Raw genomic sequence first — 27,897 nt, forward strand, 5'->3', positions numbered from 1 at the left:
AAACTGAATTATTTAGGTTTGAATGCTTCACACGATCTTTTACGATTCACCAACTACACAGTTCATTCATTTAATACTTTTCCAACACAACCTGTTGATTGATGAATTTGAATAAATTATGATCACCCCAAAGCTGTGACATCATTTCTAATCTTTTAATTGCATATTTTTCACCTATCGGTGGGGAGCTTTCAGTTTGAAGGGTGAAGCAGTAATTATCTTATAATAATGTAGTGACAGGTTATGGGTTTATTGAATTTTTTTCAGTAATTGGAATTGTGTTATAATGTAATTCCCAGACAGTGAAACCAGAGGCAGAATTGGCAGCATCAAAATGAACAATTGACCAAAAATAACCAATATGGAGCAAATGGAGGGGTGGGGTAAAGGGAAGGGAAACACTATGTCGAACAAGTAAAGATGTTCAGGTACATTAATGTAATCAATCAGATTTTTTTTCCCCCCCAAGAACAAGCAGTCTTAAAATTAGGGAACAGCGTCCCTGCAAACCCATTCCGGCTGCAGGATTCCTTGCAGGATCTTTGTATTCAACATGGCACGAGACACAAGTATGCAAAAAATTAAAATGGTCATCTCCCTTGCCTTCTCACCTTGAGCCCATGTACAGAATCTGCTCAGTCATTTTCTGGTTCTTCCTCTCCTAACATGTTGCATGCCCACTGGATTTTATTTGCAGTTTTGCCTCATAGAAATTTGGGCTTTTTGCCCCTCGATCTCCACAAGCTCTGTGCCTCCGCTCGCTCAGCAGGCCTCTAGAAATCCTATCCCAATAGGTCACAAGGTGAACGGACAGAGCCTGGATCAACTCATTCTCAACTTATCCCCTCTTTTCTGTGGACAAGCAACCAGCCGCTAATAGGTGTCAGCTGCGACTCAGTGGGTAGCACTCGTGCCTCAGAGCAGAAGTTTGTGGATTCAAGTCCCATTGCAGAGGCCATAACACATAACCTAGGATGACACTCCCAGTACAGTACAGAGGGACGCTGTGCTGTCAGATGCCAGTTTTCCGATGCAGCGTTAAACCGGGCCCCGTCTGTCCTCTCAAGTAAACGCAGATGATCCCATGGCACTATTTCGAAAACAACCAGGTGAATTCTCCCTCCATTGTCCATTTATCCCCTTAGCCAACAACTAGAACAAATGATCTGATCATTTATCTCATTGCTGCTTCTGAGAGCTTGCTGTCCCTACATTACAGCAATAACTACACTTCAAAAGTATTCAGTGGCTGCAAAGCGATTTGGGACGTATGGAGGATATGAAAAGCGCTATATAAATACAGGTTTTTTTCTCTTTTACGAGGCAGCAACATGGATGATATCAGAGTTAAGATGGGGCATGCATTTTTCTTACAAACCCAGGATAGGATGCTACCTGATACTGTTACACTACCCAATTCTTGCCACATTGTGGCACTGTAATGACTCGTTACTGAATACATAAAGTTGCACTCACATAAAATTACAATATACTGTTTATACATAGTGCCATCAAGTGGCTGAAACCAATGTAGCAAGTATTTTAACTTTAAAAAGTACATAGGGTAACAGTGACAAGAACCTGGTAATATAATTCCAGCTTGATGGGGCCATTTTCTTTGGGCGATAATAATGAGAAAGAACAAAGAACAGTACAGCACAGGAACAAGCCATTCGGCCCTCCAAGCCTGCGCCGATCTTGATGCCTGCCTAAACTAAAACCTTCTGCACTTCCGGGGCCCATATCCCTCTATTCCCTTCCTATTCATATATTTGTCAAGATGTCTCTTAAACGTCGCTATCGTATCTGCTTCCACCACCTCCCCTGGCAGCAAGTTCCAGGCACTCACCACCCTCTGTGTAAAAAACTTGCCTCGCACATCCCCTCTAAACTTTGCCCCTCGCACCTTAAACCTATGTCCTCTAGTAACTGACTCTTCCACCCTGGGAAAAAGCTTCTGACTATCCACTCTGTCCATGCCGCTCATAACTTTGTAAACCTCTATCATGTCGCCCCTCCACTTCCGTCGTTCCAGTGAAAACAATCCGAGTTTTTCCAACCTCTCCTCATAGCTAATGCCCTCCAGACCAGGCAACATCCTGGTAAACCTCCTCAGTACCCTCTCCAAAGCCTCCACGTCCTTCTGGTAGTGTGGCGACCAGAATTACATGCAATATTCTAAGTGTGGCCTAACTAAGGTTCTGTACAGCTGCAACATGACTTGCCAATTTTTATACTCTATAGAGAAAAGGTTGGGAATAAAGTGGAAAGAATTAAAGAAAATCTAATTCTTCAATGAATGGGGTTTATAAGGGCTGGGTGATCCTACTATACCCAAGTCTTGGCTGAAAGTTTCGCCCATCTAAACCAACAGCAGGTGGACATGCTAAGAGAACCCCTATGTTCAAACCTTAATGACACAAGAGAATTGTCACGAATATAGCTTCTGTTTAATGCTAAAATCAAAGGGATTCCTCAACATGACAGCAACAGAATGGCATGGAAGCTCGAGGATTGGGATGGAGGGAGGGGGAGAAAGGGGTCTGGATACAAATCATTGAACCTTACAACCATTGGGAAACATTTAACAAGAGTTCCGACATCACACGAGAAATCAGTGCCTCGTCAAATATTCTAGACATCAACAAGTAGTCACAATTTGGAGAAGTGTATGTGCATTAAGAAAGCAGTGCTTTAACTATGGGTTGATCGCGAGCTGTATAATAGGGTTGTGAGGCTGGAACAGAGAGGAAGAAAGCATGAGTGAGAGTCGCACAGGAAGAGAGACAGACAGAAAGACTTGCATTTATTAAGCACCTTGCATGACCTCAGAGCATTCCAAACTGGCACACAGCCAATAAAGCACTTTTGAAGTGTAATCACTATTGTAATGTAGAAACACGGCAGCCAATTTGTGCACAGCAAGCTCCCACAAACAGCAATGTGATAATGACCAGATCATTTGCTTCTGTGATGTTGGTTGAGGGATAAATATTGGCCAGGATAAAAGAACTCCCCTGCTCTTCTTCAAAACAGTGCCATAGGATCTTTTATGCCCCATCTGAAAGGGCAGATGGGCCTTGGTTTAATGTCTCATCTGAAAAGCAACACCTCCAACAGAGCAGCACTCCCTCAGTACTGGCACTGGGAGTGTCAGCCTGGATTGAGGGCTCAAATCCCTGGAATGGGACTTGAACCCACAACTTTCTGACTCGGGAGAGTAGAGTGCTACCCAGTGAGCCACATTTGACAATCTGTACAGTAAGTATTCCGATTGGTAGCATGCCCCTCACCTTGACAAACATAAAAAAAATCTACTGATGCACAAGCCAAATATTTTCTGTTAGTACGTGAAATTGCGTGAGCCTCACCTTCTCCATAGGAAGCTGAATAGATGCCTTACAGTCAGAGAACTCAGCTGTAATGCTTGGTCCCTGCACCTCAGTAACAACATACTGCAGTTTCTGGGACTCCTTCAGCATCTTCCTGTTGCTGCCTCCAAACTTGCCCAGTACACGGTAGGCCACGTGGGAGATACTGTCAGCTGGGTTACGCAAGGTGCGCCATAAAGCCTGCTCAAAAAAAAAAATTCATGTTAATCTATAATTTGTTTCAGCCACATGCAGTCATGCAGGCTGGCATCTGTTCAACTATTAGAGGAACAACAACACAATAGAGAAATATACTAGTAAAGATAGTTCTGAGACCAGCTGTGGGAAATCAGAGGGTGCCTAACTGAGGTCCTGGGCCACTTAAGCAATTGAGCTCTCAAATAGTACAACCCTATTTGTGGGCCTGAAAGCTTGGAATATCCATTAGTGGGAAAATGCCCCCAGAATACAATCCACCAACATTGGACGACAGAAAATTGAGGTAGACAGAGAATGATAGAGGTCATTCCGCCCATCATGCCTGTACCGGCTCTTTGAAAGAGCTATCCAATTAGTCCCACTCTGCTGTCTTTTCCCCACAGACCTGCATCTTTCTCTCTTTCAAGTATTTATCCAATTCCCTTTCGAAAGTTATGATTGAACCTGCTTTCACCACTCTTTCAGGCAGCACATTCTAAATCACAACAACTTGCTGTGTAATATGCTCCAGCTTTTAAAATGCTCCAAGAAATAAATAATGTAGATGCTCGGTTATTTAATTGGATTATGAGCAAACAGGAGACACCAGTGCCAGCGTAGTCAAGCCTCAGGACGTATAACTGGAGAACAGAAGTGAATTAATTGCCCTCACCACCCCCAAAGTTCTGGGCATGTAAAGCAGTCTGCCAAACAAATGGCAAGTAAATTAATAGCCTTAAAAAATAGCAGGTTAGGAATTGCATATAAAACTAACTGCTGTACTAACTAAGGCCACAAAACTAACTGAGGCCACAGAATAATCTTAGCAAAGGGAAACCAACTAAGTATATGAAGGAGAAAGGAATAGAAGGATATGAAGATATGGTGAGATGATGTAGGATGAGAGGAAGCTCGTGTGGAACAAACTCCAGGCAGAATGGCCTGTAAATTCTATACAATAATAAAGAAGGGCAGGAGGATTAAATGTTGGGTAGGTATTCAGAGCTGTGTGAAATAGGGAGGGTCAAGAGAACAAATACTGCCAAACCACTCATTAGGAGATGAAGTAAATCGGGCCCAGCTTTGACAAAGCATTTTGTATATTGTTGTGGAAAGGACAGAGTTCGTGAGGCAAACAGCCTTTTTTTTCCTCACTCCATGGCTTAGTTCTTTTTATTTATTCGTTTAATGGGATGTGGGCATCGCTGGCAAGGACAGCATTCGTTGCCCATCCCTAATTGCCCTGGACAACTGAATTCAGAGGGCAGTTATGAGTCAACCACATTGCTGTGGGTCTAGACATATAGTACAGACCAGGTAAGGACAGCAGATTTCCTTCCCTAAAGGACATTAGTTAGCCAGATGGGTTTTTACAACAATCGATGGTGGTTCCATGATCACCATTACTGAGACTAGCTTTCAATTCCAGATTTTTTTTAAATTAATTTAATTTATGAATTGAATTTAAATTCCACCAGCTACCATGGTGGGATTTGAACCCGTGCCCCCAGTGTATTAACTTGGGTTTCTGGATTAGATTGTTAACTAAACATTATCTTTAAGTGTATTTCAATATTAGTGGTTTTACAACACACATAGTCTTGCCTAAGCTCCTGATTAGAATGCATTAGCCTGGACTCAATAACCCTGCACTCCTTCCCCAGAAAAAATAAACAGAAACCTTCCTCAATTGAAATATCTTCCATCATACTCAAATTGTTCTTCACAAATACGCCCTGTATTTTCCTCCAGATGACTCTTCAGGTGCAAACACAAAACAGCCAAAGATTTGAACAGCAGTGCAGTTTTGCAAATTAAATGTTTTGAGCCCATTCAGTATTATTTACTGTATCCCATGTATTTTGATCGCTTTTAAATTCTTTTTGAAGCTCAGAAGTTTGTAATTCTAAACACTATGAAAGACTATAAAAATTACAACAGAAAACAGCATTGCCAAAAGCTTCACAGCAGGAGATTCAACTGTATTACAGTTAAACTCGTGACACTATTTCTCTTCTGCCCCAGTCTCTCTTGTTTGAATTGCCAGTGTTGGTACAGACTGCAATACATGGAGGGGAGTACTGGGACACCACGGCATTGGTAGAGTAAACTCCAACAGCCAGCTTCTTCTCTCTAATTGCAGTGAGTTTGACCTCACCATCACAAACACAATATTCCGTCAAGCTGATAAATTAAAATCAACATGGACATAGATCTAAACATTGTCATGTGTTGGAGTACATTATTGTACAACAGAGACCTCAAGGACATGCGCTCGACCAACCCACTGCCTTAGAGGGGCTGAATGGTCAAATCTACAGCGTGTCAGGAGCATCATGTTCTTGGAGAGAACACCTAAAGAGTCAAACCACAAAGGAAGCTTGACATAACCATCCTAAAAGACTCGGCCAAGAGACAGGAATTGGAACAAAAATTAGTCACAGCTTGCCGGTATCCCAGATGATAACTTCTTCCAAGAATCTTTAATGTCCGTGTTAAAGGATGTCACTCATAGCACAGCATTTGAAGTTCCTGGATTCATCAAACAGAAGTACCAAGATTGGCTCATCAAGAACGGCCAAGATATAGCCAAGTTACTAGATGAGGTGCACAATGCTCACAGATCCTATACATCTGACAAACGATTACCAGCAAGAAAAGCCAGATACCATAAAGTAAAACAAATGTCAGGCCAAACTAAGACAGATGAAGACCCGATGGTCGGAAAACAAGGCTGCGAAGCTTCAGGAAGCTGCCGATAAGTACAACCTAAATGCTCTCCATGAAGATCTCCAATCTGCCTATGGCTCCAAAACCAATGGTACAATACCCGTCCTCTTAATCAGCTCCTAGTGAACAGGCAGGAGATTCGCTTTCTTTGGGTAGAGCATCTTAGCAATCTTCTGAACCAAAAATCCAGAGTGTGACGACGCCACTGAATCACTTCCACAGCATCGTGTTCTGGATGAACTTGCCCTCGATCTATCTCAAGTTGAAGTTACCAAGGCTATAAAGCAACTGTCTGTGGGTAAGTCTCCTGGAAGCCGATGGCATTCCACCTGAAGTAGTCAAGTACAGAAGATCTCACATGGTTAGGAAACTCACTAGCTTCCTCAGTTAATCTGGAACCAGGGTATTGTGCCCCAAGATTACAAGGATGCTTCCATAACTCACCTATACAAACAGAAGGGAAGCAAGTCTACTTGTGACAATCAACAGGGTATTTCACTTCTCTCTACAGTGGGAAAAATTCTTGCAAAGGTTATTCTCAACAGAATGGTCACTCATTTTACAGGCTCGGTGTGCCCAGAATCACAGTGTAGCTTTCATACTGGACAAGGAACAGTCAACATGATCTTTGCAGTGCGTTAAATTCAAGAGAAGTCACGCAAACAGAACAAGGATCTCTACATGGTGTTCATTGACCAGACCAAGGCCTTCGACACATTAAACCATGAAGGCCTGTGGAAGGTGCTGCATAAATATGGCTGCCCTGTAAAGATGATCAGGGTCATATGCTCATTTCATGATGACGTGATGGCCAGTGTGATGCAGAACAGTGCCTCATCAGATGCCTTCCCTGTCACCAATGGCACCAAGCAAAGCTGCGTAAAGGCTCTAGTTGTGTTTGCCATCTATTTCTCGGGCCATGCTCTCGTATGCACTCAAAGATCTCAACATAGGAGTACACATTCAGCTCAGGACAGACGACAACTTCTTCAATCTGCAAAGAATCAACGCCTGCACAAAGACCAAAGAACAGCTACTAAGTGAAGTCTTGTTTGCCAACAACTGTGCTCTCATAGCACACACTCCAGAGGACATCCAGCTGCTTGTTGACTGCTTTGGTCAAGCCTCAGAACGCTTCGCCCTGCAATAAGCCAAAGACAGACCTTGTACCAACCTGCCCCAGGCCACAAACTCCAAGGCCCCATAATCACAATCAACAACACATCCCTCAACTCAGTTTATAAATTCTGCTAGCTTAAGGGCTATCCTCGCCAACACCACCAGGTTGGATGATGAAATCGCCCATCATCCAGCAAAAGCAAGTCCAGCATTCAGCAGGCTCACCCAGACTTTAGAGAGAGCATGGAGTCTGTCTCAAAACAAAGATCAAAGTTGCAGTGGTTCTCACATCGCTTCTCTATGGCTGTGAAGCATGGACAACCTACCAGCATCACACAAAACAACTAGATGCATTCCATCTTCGCTGCTTAAGATCTATCTGCAATATCAAGTGGCAGGACAAAATCCCAAACATCGAAGTTCTTGCAAGGTTCCGTATACCTGGTATGGAGAGCATGCTCATCAGAGCTCAGCTTCGCTGGGTCAGTTATGTGGTTTGCATGGAGGATTCCAGCATACCAAAGGCAGTATTCTACAGCCAGCTGAGCATGGGAGCCCCCACCATCAGAAGTCCCGAACGTCTGAAAGCCAATCTCAGAGCCTGTAAGTTGGACACCATTGCATGGGAAAAAACTATGGATAGATCCAAATGAAGAAGTCTCTGTCATCAAGCAATCTCAACATTTGAGAAGAGGAGTCAGGTCCCTACAGGAAAAGCGAGCACGCCACAAAGCCAGTGCCTTCACCCACCCCTCCAACAGTGAGTTCATATGCTATGTTTGTAATCGGATCCGCAAATCAAGATTTGGTTTATCACCACATGAGACGACACCAACCTATATAAATAGTCATTTGGTAGTACAGAACTTGAGTATTGCTGAAAACAGAGACATTTTGTCGAAGCTTTTCGTCTTGCACTCATTAGGACAATTCACAAGAATGCCAATGTAAGGGAAAGCAACAAATTTATACTATATGACAAGACAGTGCTGATTGGATGGCAAGTGGACTCTGACTGGTAGAGGCACTGCCAAAGACTAGCGGATCATATCAAACAACAGGTCTCTTCTGCTATTCGCAACGGGCAAGGTACAGGCCATACCCAACCAGCCCGTGCTTGCAAAACTCAAAACACAGTGTCCAACATTAGATGTGATTCTGCGATTGGCCAACATTTACTCAATAATCCTCAGTGTGCTAAGAACTGCACTGACAACCAATTTAAGATTGTCAGTCGGGCTCGCAGTGTGGTGCATTTGAGTGTACTGGAAGCTACATATATTAATACACAGGGCCCTGTTCTTTGCAGACAGAAAGAACATGTACACACACTGTGCCTGTTCCAGCTAAACAAAATAAGTGACAGCCATTCGCTGGTTCATTCCTCAGAGCAATGCCTTGACCAGTGTCAAGTTGCCTAGTTTAAATTTCCAACAAAGCATAAACTGGTGCATTCTCCATGGCAATACCTTTACCAGAGTCCACTTGCCAACCAATCAGCACTCTCTTCTCACACAGTATAAATTTGTTGCTTTCCCTTACATTGGTATTCTTGCAAATTGCCCTGATGAGTGCAAGACGAAAAGCTTCGACAAAATGTCTGTTTTCAGCAATAACCAACCTATAAGGTGAACAGTCTCCTTGTTAAACACTCATCCATCAAAGCAATGGGAGAATCCATAAGTCTAGCCTAAGCTCCTGATTCGAATGCATTAGCCTGGACTCAATAATCCTGCATTCCTTCCACAGCAAGAAATAAATAGGAACCTTCTTCAACTGAAAAATCTTCCCTTCATACTCAAATTGCTCTTCACAATACGCCCAGTATTTTCCTCCAAATAACTCTTCAGGTGCAATTACAACACTGCCAAAGATTTGAACAGCGGTGCAGTGTTGCAAATAAAATGTTATTGAGCCCATTCAGTATTATTTACTGTGCCCAATGTCTTTTGATGGCTTTTAATTCTTTTTGAAGCTCAGGAGTTTGTAATGCTGAACAGCAAACACTATAAAAGACTATAAAAATTACAACAGCAAGCAGCATTACCAAAAGCATCACAGCAGGAGATTCAACTCCATCACAGTTCAACACGTGATACCATTTCTCTTCTCCCCAGTATCTCCTGTTTGAATTGGGGGGCGGGGGGGTGGGGGGCGCGGGGGTGCGGCACATAGATACATCAATAGAAAATAGTTGTGATTTAGGACAAGTCTCCTCATTTGTGAAATAAACTGGGCATCCCATGATAGCTCACTGAATATTTGATTTATTGAATAGGTACCAAGAGTGAGAGACTGAGAGCGAGAGACCGCACCAGAAAGCATGCCAGAGCAAAAGTGAGAGACAGCAACTCTGAAAAGATTATCGTGCTCCTGTGCAAAACAACGGTCAGAACTGACCACAGGAAGGATACTGTTGCACTTGTAAGGCCGGAGCTGAACAGCAAAAATGCCTGCAGGTGTCTAGGTTATGAGAACAGTTTAGGAATTTCTGATGAAAGGTTGTCGACCTGAAATGTTAACTGTTTCTCTCTCCACAGATGCTGCCAGACCTGCTGAGTATTTCCAGCAATTTCTGTTTTTATTTCAGATTTCCAACATCTACAGTATTTTGCTTTTGTATTAAGAAAGCTGAGCTGATTCTTTAGAATCCAATTGAAATTTTCAACATTTTACAGGGAATTAACAAAGCTGATCCAGACAATGTGCTCAACTGCAGTGAATGCTGAAACTGGGAATGTTAAGAGTAATAAGGGAATTCTTCCCCCATAAGATAATTGAGGTATGGTAACATGCATCAGGGAAGAACAGTATAAATGGACAATTGTATTCACGAGACAGTTGATGTATGAGAGCCATGTGCTCACTTGAGATCAATAGTCCTTTGAGCTTCTAAAAAAATTATGTTCTTCATATTTGTCTTCCCCTGTAACTGTCTTGCCAAATTCACTGGTCTCTAAATGGAAACATTATCTGGTTCAAGAAATTATTACAATCTAATCCTTTTAATTCAAATTATCTAGTGACTCCATTTTCAAAAGCACTAAAACTGTCACTTCTGCTATTATTTTCATTCCTCAATTGAAACTATTGGACAATTCAAAATGTTTTAAATCTCACATCAGAGTATATATAGTAATGCCATAAAACAACTAAATACACCCTGTTTTGCTACAGTCATGGGGGATTGCCAGCTCCAGTTTTCAGTATTATTCCACGAGATAATAGTGAATGAAATTACATCTTCATATAACAATTTGGCCCACAGATTCAAAACCACTGCTCACTTTTTTTTTTCCCAGCAATCCATTGATGAAGCCACTTCAATTTTCTTATCTTTCAAATCTAGAATATGACTCCCAATTTAAATTTTGGTGCAATAATATGATTTGAACTATTTTGAGTATCCCCTTTGTTAAATGCAATTTGAATGACTTGCTTTATACAGAACTGCTAAAATAGCAGATTATTTCTGCTGTGAATCTTTTGGATTTGACGCATTTATAGTCTTATCATTTCAAATGCAATTGGGAGTTCAATCAAGTTACAGAGAACAGGGCAATAGGCAAATAATCTATACGTTTTCCATTGCATCTTAAGCGTTGCACATTCTCTCAACTAGAATTCCAATTCCCGATAATATACTTGTACATCATCCTGTTCTAATCCCACTCAATTATTTAAAATAGGTATACAATTATGAAGGAATTTGACAGAGTTCATGGAGAGAAATTGTTTCCACCAGCAGGAATTTGACAGAGTGCATGGAGAGAAATTGTTTCCACCAGCAGGAAGGTTCTAACTAGAGAACACAGATTTAAGATGACTGGCAAAAAAGCTCAGGCAGAGATGAGGAGAATTTTTTTTTTTAGATAAAGGTTTACAATGATCTAGAATGCTCTGCTTAAAAGCATAGCAAATTCAACAGTAACTTTCAAAAGAGAACTGGATATATACTTGAAAAGGAAAACATTTGCAGAACTAGAGAGAAGGGACAAGGGGTAGGGGGAATCAATTGGATAGCTCTTTCAAGGAGCTGGCACAGGCATGAAGGGTCGAACAGCCTCTGTCTGTGCTGTATGATTCAATGATCGATTCAACTATTAACATACAGCAAATCAGAATATAAAGGTTTGAGATTCATATCTCCTAATGTTTTACCTGCATGAGCTCTGCTCGCACTGGCTGGATGTGATCGTACAAAAAATCAGGCTGCAGGTTGTCAACGCACAGTTCCAGTGTCCGCAGGCCCTGACTGACCAGGGTCTGGGAGCCATTGAGGGCAGATACTAATGGGTCCATCAGCATTGGCAGGTAAGGCAAGAGGGAGCTGAGTCGGACAGGCACAGTTAAACACAGCTCAACGAAGAGATCTTTCATGTGTTGTTTATGCAGGCCACTCTGCAGCATATTCAGCCCTGCAAGAGAAACAACTTAAGTATAGCAGCAACTACATCTGCTACACTATTTCTTTTTTTTTATTCTCGACAAGTTCTGAGTCATTTATCCTATGCATATAATATAATTTTAGGGGCCAATGCTTTTTCAGTTCGAACATTTAGCTTGTAAAATGCTACAATGAAATGTTCTGAATAGTGAAAATTAATAAAAATATTGATTTAGAGATACTGAATCAAGAAATACCCTGGTTCTATGAATTACAATTTACAGAAAATCCACTTTAAGTGATACATTTTCAGTCCTGTACCTGTAAGCTACACAGCAGATTTAGGACTCAAAAGGAATTATCTTCAATAAGGAACTTGCTTTAGCTAATGCTCACTTCAATTAAGTGCACAATACATTTTACCAAAGCTTGAAATATATTGATTGAACCTGAGGTTATTACATCAGTAGAACAGTCTGAAGCTAATGTAATTGTGTTCTTACCTTGCAGCAAGTTAGGCAGTAATGGTAGGAACTCCTGATACAGGAGATCATGGCTGCCACCCCCAATGGATCGGAAAAGGGCTCGAAGCAACAAAAAGTAGTTGTATGGCTCCTTGGCCGTTTGAGCAAGTTCCATAGAACTGTTCACAATCTTGTGCAGATGTGGCTAAAATACAATAAAATTTGGTGTTAGAGTTTGGAATTGGTGTCAGCTATAGCTCAATGGGTAACGCTCCCATCTCTCAGTGGGTTCAAGTCAAACTCCAGAGACCTGAGCACGAGATCCAGGCAAACACTCCTGGTGCAGTACTGAGGGAGTGTCAGAAGTGTTGTCTTTTGGATGAGAGCTTAGACCAAGACCCTGTCTGCCCTATCAATGGTGATGGCTTGTGTATCACAGTACATACAACACACCACCCAACCGAGAAAACCAACCGCACTGTTCTCAGTAAAAGTTACTTTAATGGAAAAATAAGAAATGTTTTGCAAAATTAAGCTATAATTTTGTTTATAGTTTTTTTGTTAAAGTATGCTGTCACATTCACAATAAAGAGACTCTTTATTACTCAATCTAATCTAGTGAAGCAACATTAACATACAGGCCGAAGAATCCAAACATTTAAATTGCTGTTACAGCTCATTAAATTCACTCGACCTTGAATGTTCTGACAGGGGAGAACAAAGTAACGTTTTTTTTTAATATAATATTTTAAAGTGACCTTCATCGAGCAAAATTAGATGTTAAACCATTAATCACCAAGAAAAGCGACATTTCAGAACAGTCACATCATTTCCATCAGTCAAAATCCAATATACTTTTTCCGCACAAAAAGACATTCCAAAAATCAAACAAGAGTTTTGAACGACAAGAAACATTTAAGGTAATTACTGGAAGGGGAGAAAGGTGGAAAACCAAGCAAAACCGCTGATTTGCCAACATAACAGTGACTAACTGAACACATGTAACTGGATGTTTGTGAAGGGCTCTAGGATACTGAGGAGCTGATAAGGCACTATATCTATTTACTGGAAAGATATCTGGACTCCAAGGGCTAAATTACAAGGAGAGATTACACAAACTAGGGTTGTATTCCCTGGAATTTAGAAGATAAAGAGGTGATTTGGTTAAAGTTTTCAAGATATTAAGGGAACTGATAGAGTAGATAGAGGGAAACGATTTCCGCTGGTTGCGGCGTCTAGGACTAGGGGGCACAGGCTAAAAATTAGAGACAGACCTTTCGGGAGCAAAATTAGGAAACCCTTCTTCACATAATGGTTGGTAAAAATTTGGAACACTCTTCCACAAACAGCAATTGATGCTAGGTCAATTATTTATTTTAAATATGAGATTGATAGATTTTTGTCAACCAAAGATATTGAGGGATATGGGGGCAAAGATGGATATATGAAGTTAGGTCACAGATCAGCCATGATCTCATTGAATGACAGAATAGGCTCGAGGGGTTAAATGGCCTCCTCCTATTCCTATATAAAATCGAGTTCTTTCTCACATATTCCCAACACAAGCAGTGCAAAGGGTTGCTTCACTACTTCATTCCTTGAACTGCAGCCAGAGTTTAAAAACATTCAAACAATACTTGGATAATTTGGTGTCAGCTATGGTCCAATGGTAGCACTCTCACCCGAGTCAGAAGGCTCTGGGTTCAAGTACATCTCCAGGACTTGAACACAAAAATCAAGTCTGACACTCCCAGTGCAGTACTGAGGGAGTGCTGCACTGTCTGAGATACCATATCTTGGATGAGATGTGAAACTGAGGCCCTACCTGCCCTCTCAAGGTGGACATAGAAGATCCCATGGCACGATTTTGAAGAAAAGCAGTGGAGCTCTCCCTGGTGTTCTGGCCAAGAATTATCCCTCAACCAACATCACATAAACAGATTATCAGATCGTTGTCACATTGCTGTTTGTGGGAGCTTGTTGCCCACAAATTAGATGCTGCATTCCCTACATTACAACAGTGACTACACTTCAGAAGTACTTCATTGGCTGTAAAAGGCTTTGAGACGTCTAGCAGTCGTGAAAAAGACTTTCATTCACGTAGCAACTTTTCAGCTTGAGAATGGAAGCACTCTGACAAAAGGAGGTTATTTCAGCACCTGGAATTGGAACTTATATTTGTCAGGAGGCCGAGCCTAGCAGCAATCATGAGCTTTTGCCAGACACTTCAACTGGATTCCATGAGCTTATTTGGACCTACCTGACCCAGGACTCGAGGAGACTTCAAAATCAAAACGTAACCAAGAGTCATTCATTTTCTTTTAGTCTAGGTGCTGTTGAATTCATGCCAAGCTCTACCAGCTTCTTTTCCAAGCACTAGAGTTGCACAGAGCCTACAGCCTACAAACAGGCCATCAGGCCTAACCAGTCTACACTGACATTTATGCTCCACATCAGCCTCTCTCCCCTCTTTATCTAATCCCATTAGCTGCATCACTACCTCTGCATCAAATCAGTCATATTTTACTTACCCATTAGCCTCGGACTGTGAAAACATTACACTCTACAAGCACTGCCCGCACAACTGCAAAAATTTACCATTCCCCTCTCTCATGCCCTTCTGTGCCCCCCCCCTTACCTTTAGCATCTGTTCATTCTCAGCTGCGAAGAGAGAGACAGAACCAAACACCAGCTTGAACAGCTTGAGATAGAGATTGGAGAGCTCAACGTTGGAGCCCATTTCTGGAAGCCGATCTAGAAGATATTCCACCAGAATTGTAGCAAACAGAGCTGAGGTAGAGGGGTTCGCCAAGAATGAGTTGGCTACAATCTGCAGCAGACAATGAATTAAAAGTAAACGAAAAACAATGATGCATTCTAGGACCAATATCTGATTTTATGCTGCATTTACACTGTCAAAATATAAAAATACATGTCATTCTGATTAACTTTAAACAACCAGCAGCAAGCTTGTAAATTGAGAGGTTAGTAACAGAAGCCTATCAATTTGATAACGCAGAGCAGCACATAACACACTCTGAACACTGTTTAATGAGCAAAGTCGACAACACTGCGAAATTTAGCAGGAGCCTTCAGAGACTAGATCACAGAAGTCAATGCTGAGATAGGGTTAGTACACAGGTCAAAGTCAACAGAGCTTCAAGAGAAACATCATCCAAGACGGAGAGCGAAACTCTGACTGTCCTACATAACGGTGGCCATTTGATACACTTTAGGTCATCTTGTAACCTTGACTTTGGCCCATTTAATTCTGGTAGACCCCATCGCAATCCACAACAAGCACGCAGGGAAATAAAAATAGGGAAAATATAAAACCATTTTAGCATGTGGTATTGCCAAACCACAGTCCATCACATGGCTTGAATTTTTTTAAACCCTCAAACACATAACTTAAAAATAATCCACAAAGGGAATCGGATCTATACTTAAAAAGAAAACAAGTTCAGGGCTATGGAGAAAACACCAGACAAGTGAGGCCATCCAAGTTTCAGTACAAAGTTTTTCCACTGGTCCCCTTGGACTTCCAAATGTTGGGGCTCCCATGGAATATCAGGACTTGTTTCAGCATTTCAGTGTATGAACCAACAACGTACAAACTCAGACACAGCAAGGAGCCTGAAATTACCTGCATCTGTCAGGGTGTTGGAGCTACCTGAAGCATCCCCCTCTAACCCTTCCCGATATCAGGTCCTCGATCAGCCACGATGTGCCTTTGAACGAAGGGGCCCCTCCTGGAGCCAGGAAGCAGCCCGCATGGTTTTTCATGCCGTGCTTCCCACACGGCAACAGGGCCGCCCGGGTAATTGCAGCTATGGCGGCAAGAGGCCCTTAACTGGGTGTTAGTTACCCAGTTAAGGCCCCAATTGGCAGCGGGGCAGGAAGGCCATTCACAGGCTTTCCCGCCGCGGACTAAATTTCAACAGAGGTGGGACGGTGGTGGGAGCCCCCCGCCACTATCCCACCCGATTTTATGCTCTCCCCGTCTCCAAATCTGCCACCGGGGAGAGCATAAAATTCCAACCATTAACTCTCTCCATCTCCACAGATGTTGAGTTGTTCCCAACATTTTCTGTTTTTATTTCAGATTTCCAGCATCCACAGTATTTTGCTTTTGTTTTAGCTCAAATTCATTCTCCTTTGCTGGAAAAAAAAATCCTTTGCATGGCAGTGTGATCCATCACTTAGACTGACTAAATCTTCATTAAAAAAGTACGAGAACGCCTGTCACCTGAAGCGCATAGTTCTTTGAAATCCTTTCAACCATGTATGGTACAGTAGTTTGAAATATCTCCTTAAATGTCAAAGGATTCATCATCGTGAAAACACCAGCAAAGTGTTCCAAAACCTCCTTCTCTTCCTTCATCCTCACCGTCTGGCAGTTGGCCACTCGAATGTATGTTTGCCCATTCCCAGCGATCTGCACCTAAAGCCAGAGATTGATTAAAATCATTAAATGTTAAAATAACCAACTGCTGGATTTCCCCAACTCCCCTCATCCCTCCCTATGAACACCACCCCCCCTCCCCATAATGCATCCTCCAGTAAAATGCTATATTGCCCTGGTATATCAAGCTGCGCACACTTTAAAACGTCAAGTAATTACGGCATCCACATCGCATGGTTTATAGATCACAAAAAAATGTCCAAGTTAAAGTTGCATTGCAGATTACACCAGCGTTTCAAACATTTGAAATACTTTGACTAAAACTACCGAAGAATTACTCAAATGAGTGGGCCTCCTCATCAAATAACTTTGAGCCAACTGAGACCCCAGGGTACTGCATCCGACCACCAATCCCAGCCACCAGCTCTCCCCAACCCACAAATTCACATTAATCTTCAAGCATCTCCATGTTGGAGATTCAAGCAGAGGTGAACTTCCAGAAATACTCTGCAAACAGACTTGTATGTGGCAAAGAATCATTTCTATTTACAAATCACAAACCATTTGGATTACACACAAAAATTCTATATATTTTTCCAGAGTCAAACACTTAGAATGATTTAACTACAAGTGTAAAATCTCATCATGATACTTGTAAAGCCCATTATGTAACCTTAGCCTAGTATATTCCTTTAAATATCTATATATAAAGCATTAGTATTTCACATAGGATGTCTACTGCAAATCAGTACGCACTCCGGATCCAATACTACTTTTCAAAAGGGAATTGGATAGATGAAAAGGAGAAAAAAATGCAGGGCTATGGGGAAAAGGAGGAGAGTGGGACGAACTGGATAGCTCTTTCAAAGAGCTGGCACAGGCACAATGGGCCAAATGGCCTCCTCCTGTGCTATGTGATTGTGAAATCAATGCGAGGCGTTACAATATCACTATATACAGCAAAATAGGTATGCTATTTCACCCGACATTTCTTCAAACATACATTCTGTACAATGTGTGCATCTTTTTCGGAATACCCCTCCATTTACTGCACTGCTTTCAGCCAAATCTAACATTTGAAAGCTTATATGAAGAAACAGGGGCCATTGAAGCTTTTGGCTGCAAGGGCCACATCAAGGTAACCATGGAGCCTCACTGGGGGTGGGTCAGGCTTACAGGAAAAGTTTAATCCCATTCTCCCACTAAATATGTCTCAAGTTGCTGAGACCAGCAGAGTTTGCTGTTGTGATTTAGGATTTATTCACCGATGAGAAAACAGCACCGCCAACAGTCCTTTCCAAAAATGTAGCTCCACAGAACTTAAACAGAATGAACCAGCAAACAGGGCTGGGTTGTCTGGGCTTCGACGGCTAGGTTGCCAGAGTGTGGGGGAGATGTGACTGACAGCCAGGCGGCCATCTGGACACCACTGACAGACATTAAAAATGTACAAAACACCGCTATACCGAAACAAAGTACAGCACTAATACTGTACCTGGTATATATCCAAGGCCTGCATTGCATATTTAACCAGCTTGATGTAAATTTGTGTTTCTTTGGGCTGTAACTGCTTGTTGGGAATAAAGGATGCCTCTGAGAAATAGAAGAAAAAAAACTTTTAAGACTGCACTTAATGATCTCACAAACGTGACCTTCCTAATCCATTTGTGGATCTCCCATGGCGTTGTACCTAAAACTTAAACATTTTTGCACAATTTTGTTCAACTACTGCTCCGATTTAGATGTTTAGAAAAATGTTCATCAGCGCTGCTTGCTGGCATGAGGTCCAGATATTAATTGCATGATTCCTCGTTACTAGTGGAATGCTTGATTGTGGTGCAAACCTTCACTTCACCACCACTTCCCACATTCAGATATTCACGTCTGACATCAAATGTCCGATGAATCTTTCTAAACCTGCCCACTTGAAATAACAAATCAATGCCATTCAATAACAACTGCATTTATATAGCACCTCTAATGTAGCAAAATGTCCTAAAGCGCTTCACAGGAGCGATCAAATAAAATCTGACACCAAGCCACATCAGGAGCTATTAGGACAGGTGACCAAAAGTTTAGTCCAAGAGGCAGGTTTTAAGGAGCGACTTAGAGGAGGAAAGAGGCGCAGAGGGAATTCCAGAGCTTAGGGCCAAGGCAGCTGAAGGCACAGCCACCAATGGTGGAGAAATTGAAATCAAGGATTCTCAAAACAAATTAATGATTTTTCAGAAAAGTTTCAATGGCTGCTGAAGTATGCGTGACGCAGCTTTAGACAGAGATGAAACAGCAAGAGAATAAGCACAACCGAGCATTGGTCTCTTACCTCCTGGCGCTTTGCATGAGGTTATGCCCCATGTAATTGTCTTCACACCACAAACCAACGTCTTGACCAAGCTGCGGCAGTCGGACACTTGGAACGTCTGCTTCTCCTCTTTATCTTTGTCCCCATGTTTGTCTAAGGCTGGTGCAGGGAGGGTGGGCGTCGGTGGGGCAGGAGGGGGAACAGCTGATGTCGGAGTCGCTTGGGCTGCTGCGATGGGAGCATCTGTGGCCGTCAGCTCCGACTGTGGCTTGCATTTCTTAAAGATGGTGGACAACTGATAGCGGGAAATGGTGTGAAACTTCAGCACAAAGACCTAGAATCAAGACACAAATAGGAAATTTTGCTTTTTCTTGCAGCGGGTGGGAATGGAGAAGGGAGGTAGGAAATGAATCCTGCCATCCCACTTTATAGCATCCAGGCTCACAGTACCCATTTTAAAATCAAGCTTTCTTTCCTCAGTTACAATATGCATTTATATCATTTATAGTTAGAATAAGTTACATGCAGCATTTTGGGAAGCAGAGTAAAGTTGTTTGAAGTGTAGGAGTTTTTCTGCAGTATAGGCTGAGGAGCAGGGACATGCCTTCATAACCACTGGCAGGAGGGTGCAATTACTGCATGACAAGTTTACACAGGCATTTCCCATTAGAAATGTTGACACAGGAATTTATAAAGCAAAGTTGACAAAAACTGTGTGGATGCAAATTTTTAAATATAGTACCAGTCGATCTCCTGTGGAATGACGCAGAGAGTGAAGACTAAGTGTAGGTTTAAGGTAAAGCAGAGTTGGGAACAATTGGACTAGGGAAAGCAGATGTAATTCAGTCCCCAAAGTCATATGTGCTGCCCTTTTTCCTATTTCCATCGTACAAAAGCATATAACACTAGCATTAGAAATTCACACAGCAATGACTGAGAAATTGTTTTTAAAATTCAATGCAATCTAATCCTGTACCTCTAACATTCTCATGAGAATATCTCTTCCATTCCCATTCTCCTGCTCGCTTTTTGAACGAATACAATCTACCAGGTTCAACAGAAGTTTGCAAGACATTGTCTGGATGCTGCTGGGCAATGATTCGTCATCAATATTCTTTGCAAATAGCTGAACGGCTAGGGCCAGATCATTCAGAGGAAGATGCTGACGAACATGATGCACGAGATCAGCCAGTGTACTGTAGGCCAGAGGTCTGTTTCGAAGAAAGTAAAAAATTTACAACAGAATTACAATTTCCAGTACATTGCATCCACACAACACTCTGCACATTGCCATAACCTGAAATACAACAGCAATTGCTAGCACAAGCACAATGGGCCAAATGGCCTCCTTCTGTGTTGTATCATTCTATGAATGGTAACTCACAAGTAATAATTTACAGAACTTACATTTATACAATAGGGTAACAAACCATAGGTCATGGTTTCATATATGTAATATAAGCTTATACATAAAATAGTACTTTATGTGCAATATGTATGAAGTTTATGCCCACTGGCACAAGGGGTCAAATGACCTCCCCGTGTTGTATGATACTATGCTATAATTCTACATAGATGGTTTTACAATTCTACACATTAGTGAGAGGATGCTCAGTAATAGGGAGGAGAGAAATGAATCCTGCCATTCCACTATATAGCATCTACTGCTGCATCATCCCAATGATCAACATATTAGCATTTAATCACCAAAATGCCAACAAAAGCAACAATCATGGCTTGAAAGAACCTTTGTTTATCCGTGTAATGGAGAAAGAGGAAGTTTTGCATTACAGTCTTAACACAGGTCTGCTGAACACTCAGGAATAAAGACTTGCATTTATATAGTGCCTTTTACGAACTTAGGGCATCCCAAAGCACTGTACACCAATGAAGCATTTTTAAAGTGTAGTTTGTCACTGTTGCAATGTAGGAAATTAGGCAGCCAATTTGTGCACAGCAAGCTCCCACAATTAGCAATGTAATAATGACCAGATAATCTGTTTTAGTGATGTGGATAGAGGGATAAATATTCGCCAGTACACCTGGCATATTAGAATTCTACATTAAGTTTGAAAGAGATATAGTTCATTCTGAAACTCACGTCTTAAATCTGAACAAAGGAAACTTAGAAGGTATGGAGAGGAAAGTTGGCTATAGTGGATTGGGAAACTACATTTAAATATTTGACGGTAAACAGGCAATGGCTAGTATTTAAGGTCTTAAACGGTTTACAACAAATATACATTCCTCCAAGACACAAAAGCCCAACAGGAAAGGTGAATCAACCGTGACTAACAAAAGAAGTTAAGGATTGCATTAGGTCAAAGGAAGTGGCTTATAAGGTTGCCTGAAAAAGGTGGCAAGCCAAATAATTGGGAGCAACTTAGAGTCCAAAGGAGAACCAAGAAACTGATAAAGAAAGGGAACAGAGATTATGACTCTAAGCTAGCTAGAAACATAAAGGCCGACTGTAAAAGCATCTTTAGGTATGTGAAAAGGAAATGATTAGCAAGGACGAACGTGGGTTCATTGCAGGCAGAGACAGCAGAGTTTGTGGTGGAGAACGAGGAAATGGCAGAGAGACGAAACACTTACTTTGTGTCTGTCTTCACAGAGGAAGACACAGAAAATCTCCCAGAAATACTAGGGAACCAAGGGACTTGTAAAAATGAGGAACTGAAAGTAATTAGTATCAATAAAGAGGTAGTACTCAAAAAATTAATTGGTTTGAAAGTTGATAAATCCCCTGCACCAGATGAGCTACATCCCAGAGTATTAAAGGAGGTGGCTATGGAGCTAGTGGTTGCATTGGTGGTTATCTTGCAAAATTTTATAGATTCTGAAAGGGAGCAAATGTAACCCCATCATTTAAGAAGGGAGTGAGAGAGAAAACAGAGAACTACTGACCTGTTAGTTTGACGTCAGTAGTAGGGAAAATATCAGAATGTATTATAAAGGATGAGATAACTGAACACTTGGAAACTAATATGATTGGGCAGAGTCAACATGGATTGGTGAAAGGGAAATCATGTTTGACAAACCTGTTGGAAGTTTTTTGAGGAGGTTACTTGTAGCATAGATAAAGGAGAACCAGTGGATGTGGTGTATTTGGATTGTCGGTAGGCTTTTGATAAGGTCCCACACAAGACGTTACTAAACAAAATTACAGCACATGGGATCGGAGGTAATAGACTGCAATGGATTGAGAAATGGTTAACAGACAGAAAGCAGAGAATAGGAAAAAATGGGTCATTCTCAGGATGGCAGGCTGTTACTAGTGGGGTAGCACAAGGATTAGTGCTTGGGCCACAGCTGTTTACAATCTATATAAATGATTTGGATATGGGGACCAAATGGGATATTTCCAAATTTGGGGATGACAAAATTTGGAGGAGAATATAAGTTGTGAAGAGGATGCAAGGAGGCTTCAAAAGGATTTGGACAGGCTTAGGTGAATGGGCAAGAACATGGCAGATGAAATATAATATGAATAAGTGTGAAGTGATCCACTTTGGTAGAAAAACAGAAAGGCAGAGTATTTCTTAAATGGAGAGAGGTCAGGAAGTGTTGATGTCCAAAGAGACCTGGGTGTCCTTGTTCATTCGTCACTAAAAGCTAGTATGCATGTGCAGCAAGCAACTAAGAAGGCAAATGGCATATTGGCCTTCATTGCAAGGGGATTTGAGCACAGGAGTAAAGGTGTATAAAGCCTTGGTGAGACCGCAGCTGGAGTATTGTGTACAGTTTTGGTTTCCTTATCTGAGGATATACTAATTTGATTGAGTTTTTTGAGGAAGTGACAAAGATGATTGATGAAGGAAGGGCAGTGGATGTTATCTATATGGACTTCAGAAAAGCCTTTGACAAGGTCCCTCATGGCAGACTGGGACAAAAGGTGAAGTCACACGGGATCAGAGGTGAGCTGGCAAGATGGATACAGAACTGGCTCGGTCATAGAAGACAGAGGGTAGCAGTGGAAGGGTGCTTTTCTGAATGGAGGGATGTGACCAGTGGTGTTCCGCAGGGATCAGTGCTGGGACCTTTGCTCTTTGTAGTATATATAAATGATTTGGAGGAAAATGTAGCTGGTCTGATTAGTAAGTTTGCGGACGACACAAAGATTGGTGAAGTTGCGGATAGTGATGAGGATTGTCAGAGGATACAGCAGGATATCGATTGGTTGGAGACTTGGGCGGAGAAATGGCAGATGGAGTTTAATCCGGACAAATGTGAGGTAATGCATTTTGGAAGATCTAATGCAGGTGGGAAGTGTACAGTAAATGGCAGAACCCTTAGGAGTATTGACAGGCAGAGAGATCTGGGCGTACAGGTCCACAGGTCACTGAAAGTGGCATTGCAGGTGGATAAGGTAGTCAAGAAGGCATACGGCATGCTTGCCTTCATCAGTTGGGGCATAGAGTATAAAAATTGGCAAGTCATGTTGCAGCTGTACAGAACCTTAGTTAGGCCACACTTAGAATATTGCGTGCAATTCTGGTCACCACACTACCAGAAGGACGTGGAGGCTTTGGAGAGGGTACAAAAGAGGTTTACCAGGATGTTGCCTGGTCTGGAGGGCATTAGCTATGAGGAGAGGTTGGATAAACTCGGATTGTTTTCACTGGAATGACGGAGGTGGAGGGGTGACATGATAGAGGTTTACAAAGTTATGAGCGGCATGGACAGAGTGGATAGTCAGAAGCTTTTTACCAGGTTCCTAGTCAGTTACTAGGGGACATAGGTTTAAGGTGAGAGGGGCAAAGTTTAGAGGGGATGTGCGAGGCAAGTTCTTTACACAGAGGGTGGTAAGTGTCTGGAACTTGCTACCGGGGGAGGTGGTGGAAGCAGGTACGATAGCGACGTTTAAGAGGCATCTTGACAAATACATGAATAGGATGGGAATAGAGGGATATGGTCCCCGGAAATGCAGAAGGTTTTAGTTTAGGCAGGCATCAAGATCGACGCAGGCTTGGAGGGTCGAATGACCTGTTCCTGTGCTGTACTGTTCTTTGTTCGCCATGAAGGGAGTGCAACAGGGGTCCACCAGACTAGTTCCGAAGAAGGGTCACTGACCCGAAACGTTAACACTGCTTCTCTCTCCACAGATGCTGCCAGACCTGACTATTTCCAGCATTTCTTGTTTTTATTTCAGATTTCCAGCATCCGCAGTATTTTGCTTTTATCCACCAGACTAATCCCTGGGATGGCGGGATTGTTTTATGAGGAGTGATTGCAGAAACTGGGCCTGTATTCTCTAGAGTTTCGAAGAACAAGTGGTGATCTCACTGAAACTTACAAAATTCTTACAAGGCGTGACAGGGTGGATGTGGATAGGATGTTTTTCTCTGGCTGGTGAGTCTAGAATAAGGGGACGCAGTCTCAGAACAAGCGACAGGTCATTTAAGACGGAGATGAGGAGGAATTTCTTTACTCAGAGGTTGGTAAATCTGTGGAATTCTCTACCCCAGAGGGCTGTGGAAGCTCAATCATTGAGCATGTTCAAGACAGAAATTGATAGATTTATGAATACTAATGACATCAAGGGATATGGGGACAGTGGGGAAAAATGGCGCAGAGGTAGATGATCAGTTTGAATGGCGGAGCAGGCTCGACGGGCCGATTGGCCTACTCCTACTCCTATTTCCTATGATCCTATATCTCCCCTGTTCCTCTTCGAAATACTGCATGGGATCTTTTACATCCAGCTGAGGGGGCAGACGGGGCCTCCGTTTAACGTCTCATCTGAAAGACGGCACCTCAGACAGTGCAGCACTCCTTCAGTACTGCACTGGCGTGTCAGCCTAAATTTTTGTGCTCTGGAATGGGATTAAACTCAGGACGTTTTGGTTCAGAGGTGACAGGGCAACCAACTAAGCCATGGCTAAAATTTATCAGCTCTTATGAGTTAGCAGGACTGTCTCAAGTGTCAACACTGAAATAAAATGCCTCATTTATTCCCCTTTCCATTAAGTAGCTTTGAACTACATCACGAGAGCTTGAACTCTTTCTTTTAAAAATTCAAATAAAGGCAAAAACTTTCCACAAAATAGCTCACGCAATACAATTAGAAGGCAATAGTGTTGCAGTAAAACGTCAATAATGAAATTCCAAACACACACTAGCAAACATGCTCACATTAAAGTGCCAAGAAAGGTGAAAATGTACAAAATGTCAGCATTTAAGCAACAAAGTAGAATCCTCAATTATGGCAACTTTTAACACATAAGGCAATCTGCAGTCAAGTCGCTGCTAGCATTTTCTTTCGATGTGCAGGCACTATTTAATTAAACACCCCAGCCTATTTCCAATGCACCAGACTGATCGCCTACCTCAGCGTTTCCCGAGCTGTGTATCCTGAGCCTATTAGGACAGATTCATCAAACAGCTTATCCATGCATGGAATGAATTCTGTAAAACAAATGATTGGTATTATGCAGAGAGCCACCAACTCTCCCTCATTAATGCACACACAAAACTAATTAATTAAACATCATCTTTTCCCTTGTGAAACATTAACACAATTATATTATGCTAACATATTTACAGTGCTCCTACTGTCCAGCATAGTAAATACCTAATTGCATAAAGTAAACACCAATTACAATGGTGGCTGATGATTAAGAGACTGAGGTCTCTCATCTAGAAGTTAAGAAGTTCACTTCACTGCTTCTAAAGATAGAAACTATATCTAACAGACGCCATAAAAACCACACTAACTTCCATTTACAGGCACAATCTTTAGAAATGCAACACTGCAGAGAGGCACCAACATACTGGACAGTGGGAGGTAGAGTTGCACTCCAACAAGTCCAGCTGTGCCACTGCAAGGAGTAGAGGCTGGGCACTTCAGCTTTGAAAGCAGAACATTGGAAGGAGAGTCAACTACTGATTCCTGTACATATTCCAACTGTCCACTGAGAAGAGCTGCAGCTGAGGACTAGAACCAGGTCTTTCGCCCACTCAGACAATTCAGAGATTGGGGACATTTTTTTTTATTCATTCATGGGATGTGAGTGTCGCTGGCCAGGCCAGCATTTTTATTGCCCATCCCTAATTGCCTTCGAGAAGGTGGTGGTGAGCTGCCTTCTTGAACCGCTGCAGTCCCTGTGGGGTAGGTACACCCACAGTGCTGTTCGGAAGGGAGTTTCAGGATTTTAACCCAGTGAAGGAACGGCGATAGAGTTCTAAGTCAGGATGGTGTGTGACTTGGAAGGGAACTCGGTGATGGTGTTCCCATGCATTTGCTGCCCTTGTTCTTCTAGTTGGTAGAGGTTGTGGGTTTGGAAGGTGCTGTCTAAACAGCCTTGGTGCATTGCTGCAGTGCATCTTGTAGATGGTACACACTGCTGCCACTGTGCATCGGTGGTGGAGGGAGTGAATGTTTGTAGATGGGGTGCCAATCAAGCGGGTTGCTTTGTGCTGGAGGGTGTCGAGCTTCTTGAGTGTTGTTGAAGCTGCACCCATCCAGGCAAGTGGAAAATATTCCATCACACTCCTGACTTGTAGATGGTGGACAGGCTTTGGGGAGTCAGGAGGCGAGTTACTCGCCGCAGGATTCCTAGCCTCTGACTTGCTCTTGTAGCCACGGTATTTATATGGCTACTCCAGTTCAGTTTCTGGTCAATGGTAGCCCCTAGATGTTGATATTGGGGGATTCAGCGATCATAATGCCATTGAATGTCATGGGGAAATGGTTAGATTCTCTCTTGTTGGAGATGGTCATTGCCTGGCACTTGTGTGGCGCGAATGTTACTTGCCAATTATCAGCCCAAGCCTGGATATTGTCCAGGTCTTGCTGCATTTCTACACGGACACTATGGTGGGGAGTGGGAGAGAAGTGAGAAAATAACTTGAAACAGAGGTCTCTGCGCTCTCAGCTAAAACATCAGCATCCCACACCATCTTTGAACAGCTCAATTTTAATATTAACGTAGCACTTTCTAGTAAGACTTTTCAGATTCACACAGCACAAAAACTACATACGGTTACGAAGGTCCGTGGTTAGAATGTGCTTGGCTGCGATGAGCAGTTCCTTCCGTAGGTGGGCAGTTTCAGACGGACAGTTAGTCAGCAGTTGTAACATTCCTTTCACCATTTGCTGTGAATACTTTCCAACCAAATCCTGTAGAGAGGAAGAAAATTACACACAGGATCTCCCTTGCATATTTAAATTCCAAGTATAGCCCATTAGAAAGGAACGTACCTGATAAATTCTTATGATATAAGCCAAAAAGGACAATGTTTTAATCTGTGCAGCAATGAAGTCGGCATACAGTTCCTTGTTGTAAAGTTTATTTTGCCTACAGGAAGAAGTATATCCCATCAGATCCAAATCTCTAAATTCAGCAAATATTTACATTTTAGTGAAACAATGCAATTGATTAAAAGAAGGGTGTCTTTTAAACAAAACCTCAGTAGTGGCAATTTTCATGCCATTTTACAGTTAAGCTCTGCACACAGCGCGTCACAAAATTGGCACTGCTTAAGAAACTACAGATATAGCTCAGTAAAAAGATCTGTATTTTTAAAACCAACAAATTCAAGGTTTCCTACAGTATCAATCCAACCAACCTCAGAGCAAACAGCAACCCCAATACTTTTGCCAGTGAGGCTCAAAGATCCCATTTTTTTTCTCTCATCGCAGGTCTGTAAGCAGAGGGTCCAGCACCAACTCATAGCAAGCACTATTTGTGACCTCAATGACTGTTGTGATGTATAATGTTTTTCAGCACAGGAACCAGTTGCACTAAGTCAGCACATTGATATTCCATCCTGAATACAATGACGAGCTCCAGTGGGGGAGAGCAGACTTCAGTCTTCGTTAACCATGGACCCTGGAGACTAACGCTCAAAACGTCCTGACAGTTTGGACTAGAACATAGCATTCCAGCCCAAAGAGCAGCTAAATGTACCTTAGTGAG

The 27,897-nt window shown here is 42.2% G+C and overlaps 1 protein-coding gene across 3 annotated transcripts in view; it reads right to left on the bottom strand.

The window, feature by feature from the left end:
• Positions 1 to 27,897, bottom strand: part of trrap (transformation/transcription domain-associated protein) — a 218,468-nt gene that overhangs the window by 172,706 nt on the left and 17,865 nt on the right. For all 3 annotated transcript variants that reach the window (XM_068056569.1, XM_068056568.1, XM_068056567.1), the window contains 11 exons: positions 27,180 to 27,276; positions 26,960 to 27,098; positions 25,306 to 25,384; positions 19,953 to 20,187; positions 18,998 to 19,310; positions 18,170 to 18,267; positions 16,519 to 16,713; positions 14,908 to 15,099; positions 12,309 to 12,474; positions 11,580 to 11,836; positions 3,372 to 3,572 (listed from right to left, as the gene is read on the bottom strand). In XM_068056569.1, the coding sequence (XP_067912670.1) occupies positions 3,372 to 3,572; positions 11,580 to 11,836; positions 12,309 to 12,474; positions 14,908 to 15,099; positions 16,519 to 16,713; positions 18,170 to 18,267; positions 18,998 to 19,310; positions 19,953 to 20,187; positions 25,306 to 25,384; positions 26,960 to 27,098; positions 27,180 to 27,276 (1,972 nt within the window). The remainder of the gene's footprint in view (positions 1 to 3,371; positions 3,573 to 11,579; positions 11,837 to 12,308; positions 12,475 to 14,907; positions 15,100 to 16,518; positions 16,714 to 18,169; positions 18,268 to 18,997; positions 19,311 to 19,952; positions 20,188 to 25,305; positions 25,385 to 26,959; positions 27,099 to 27,179; positions 27,277 to 27,897) is intronic.

Source organism: Heterodontus francisci, chromosome 24 (genome assembly GCF_036365525.1).
Source record: "Heterodontus francisci isolate sHetFra1 chromosome 24, sHetFra1.hap1, whole genome shotgun sequence".
Taxonomy (NCBI): Eukaryota; Metazoa; Chordata; class Chondrichthyes; order Heterodontiformes; family Heterodontidae; genus Heterodontus; species Heterodontus francisci.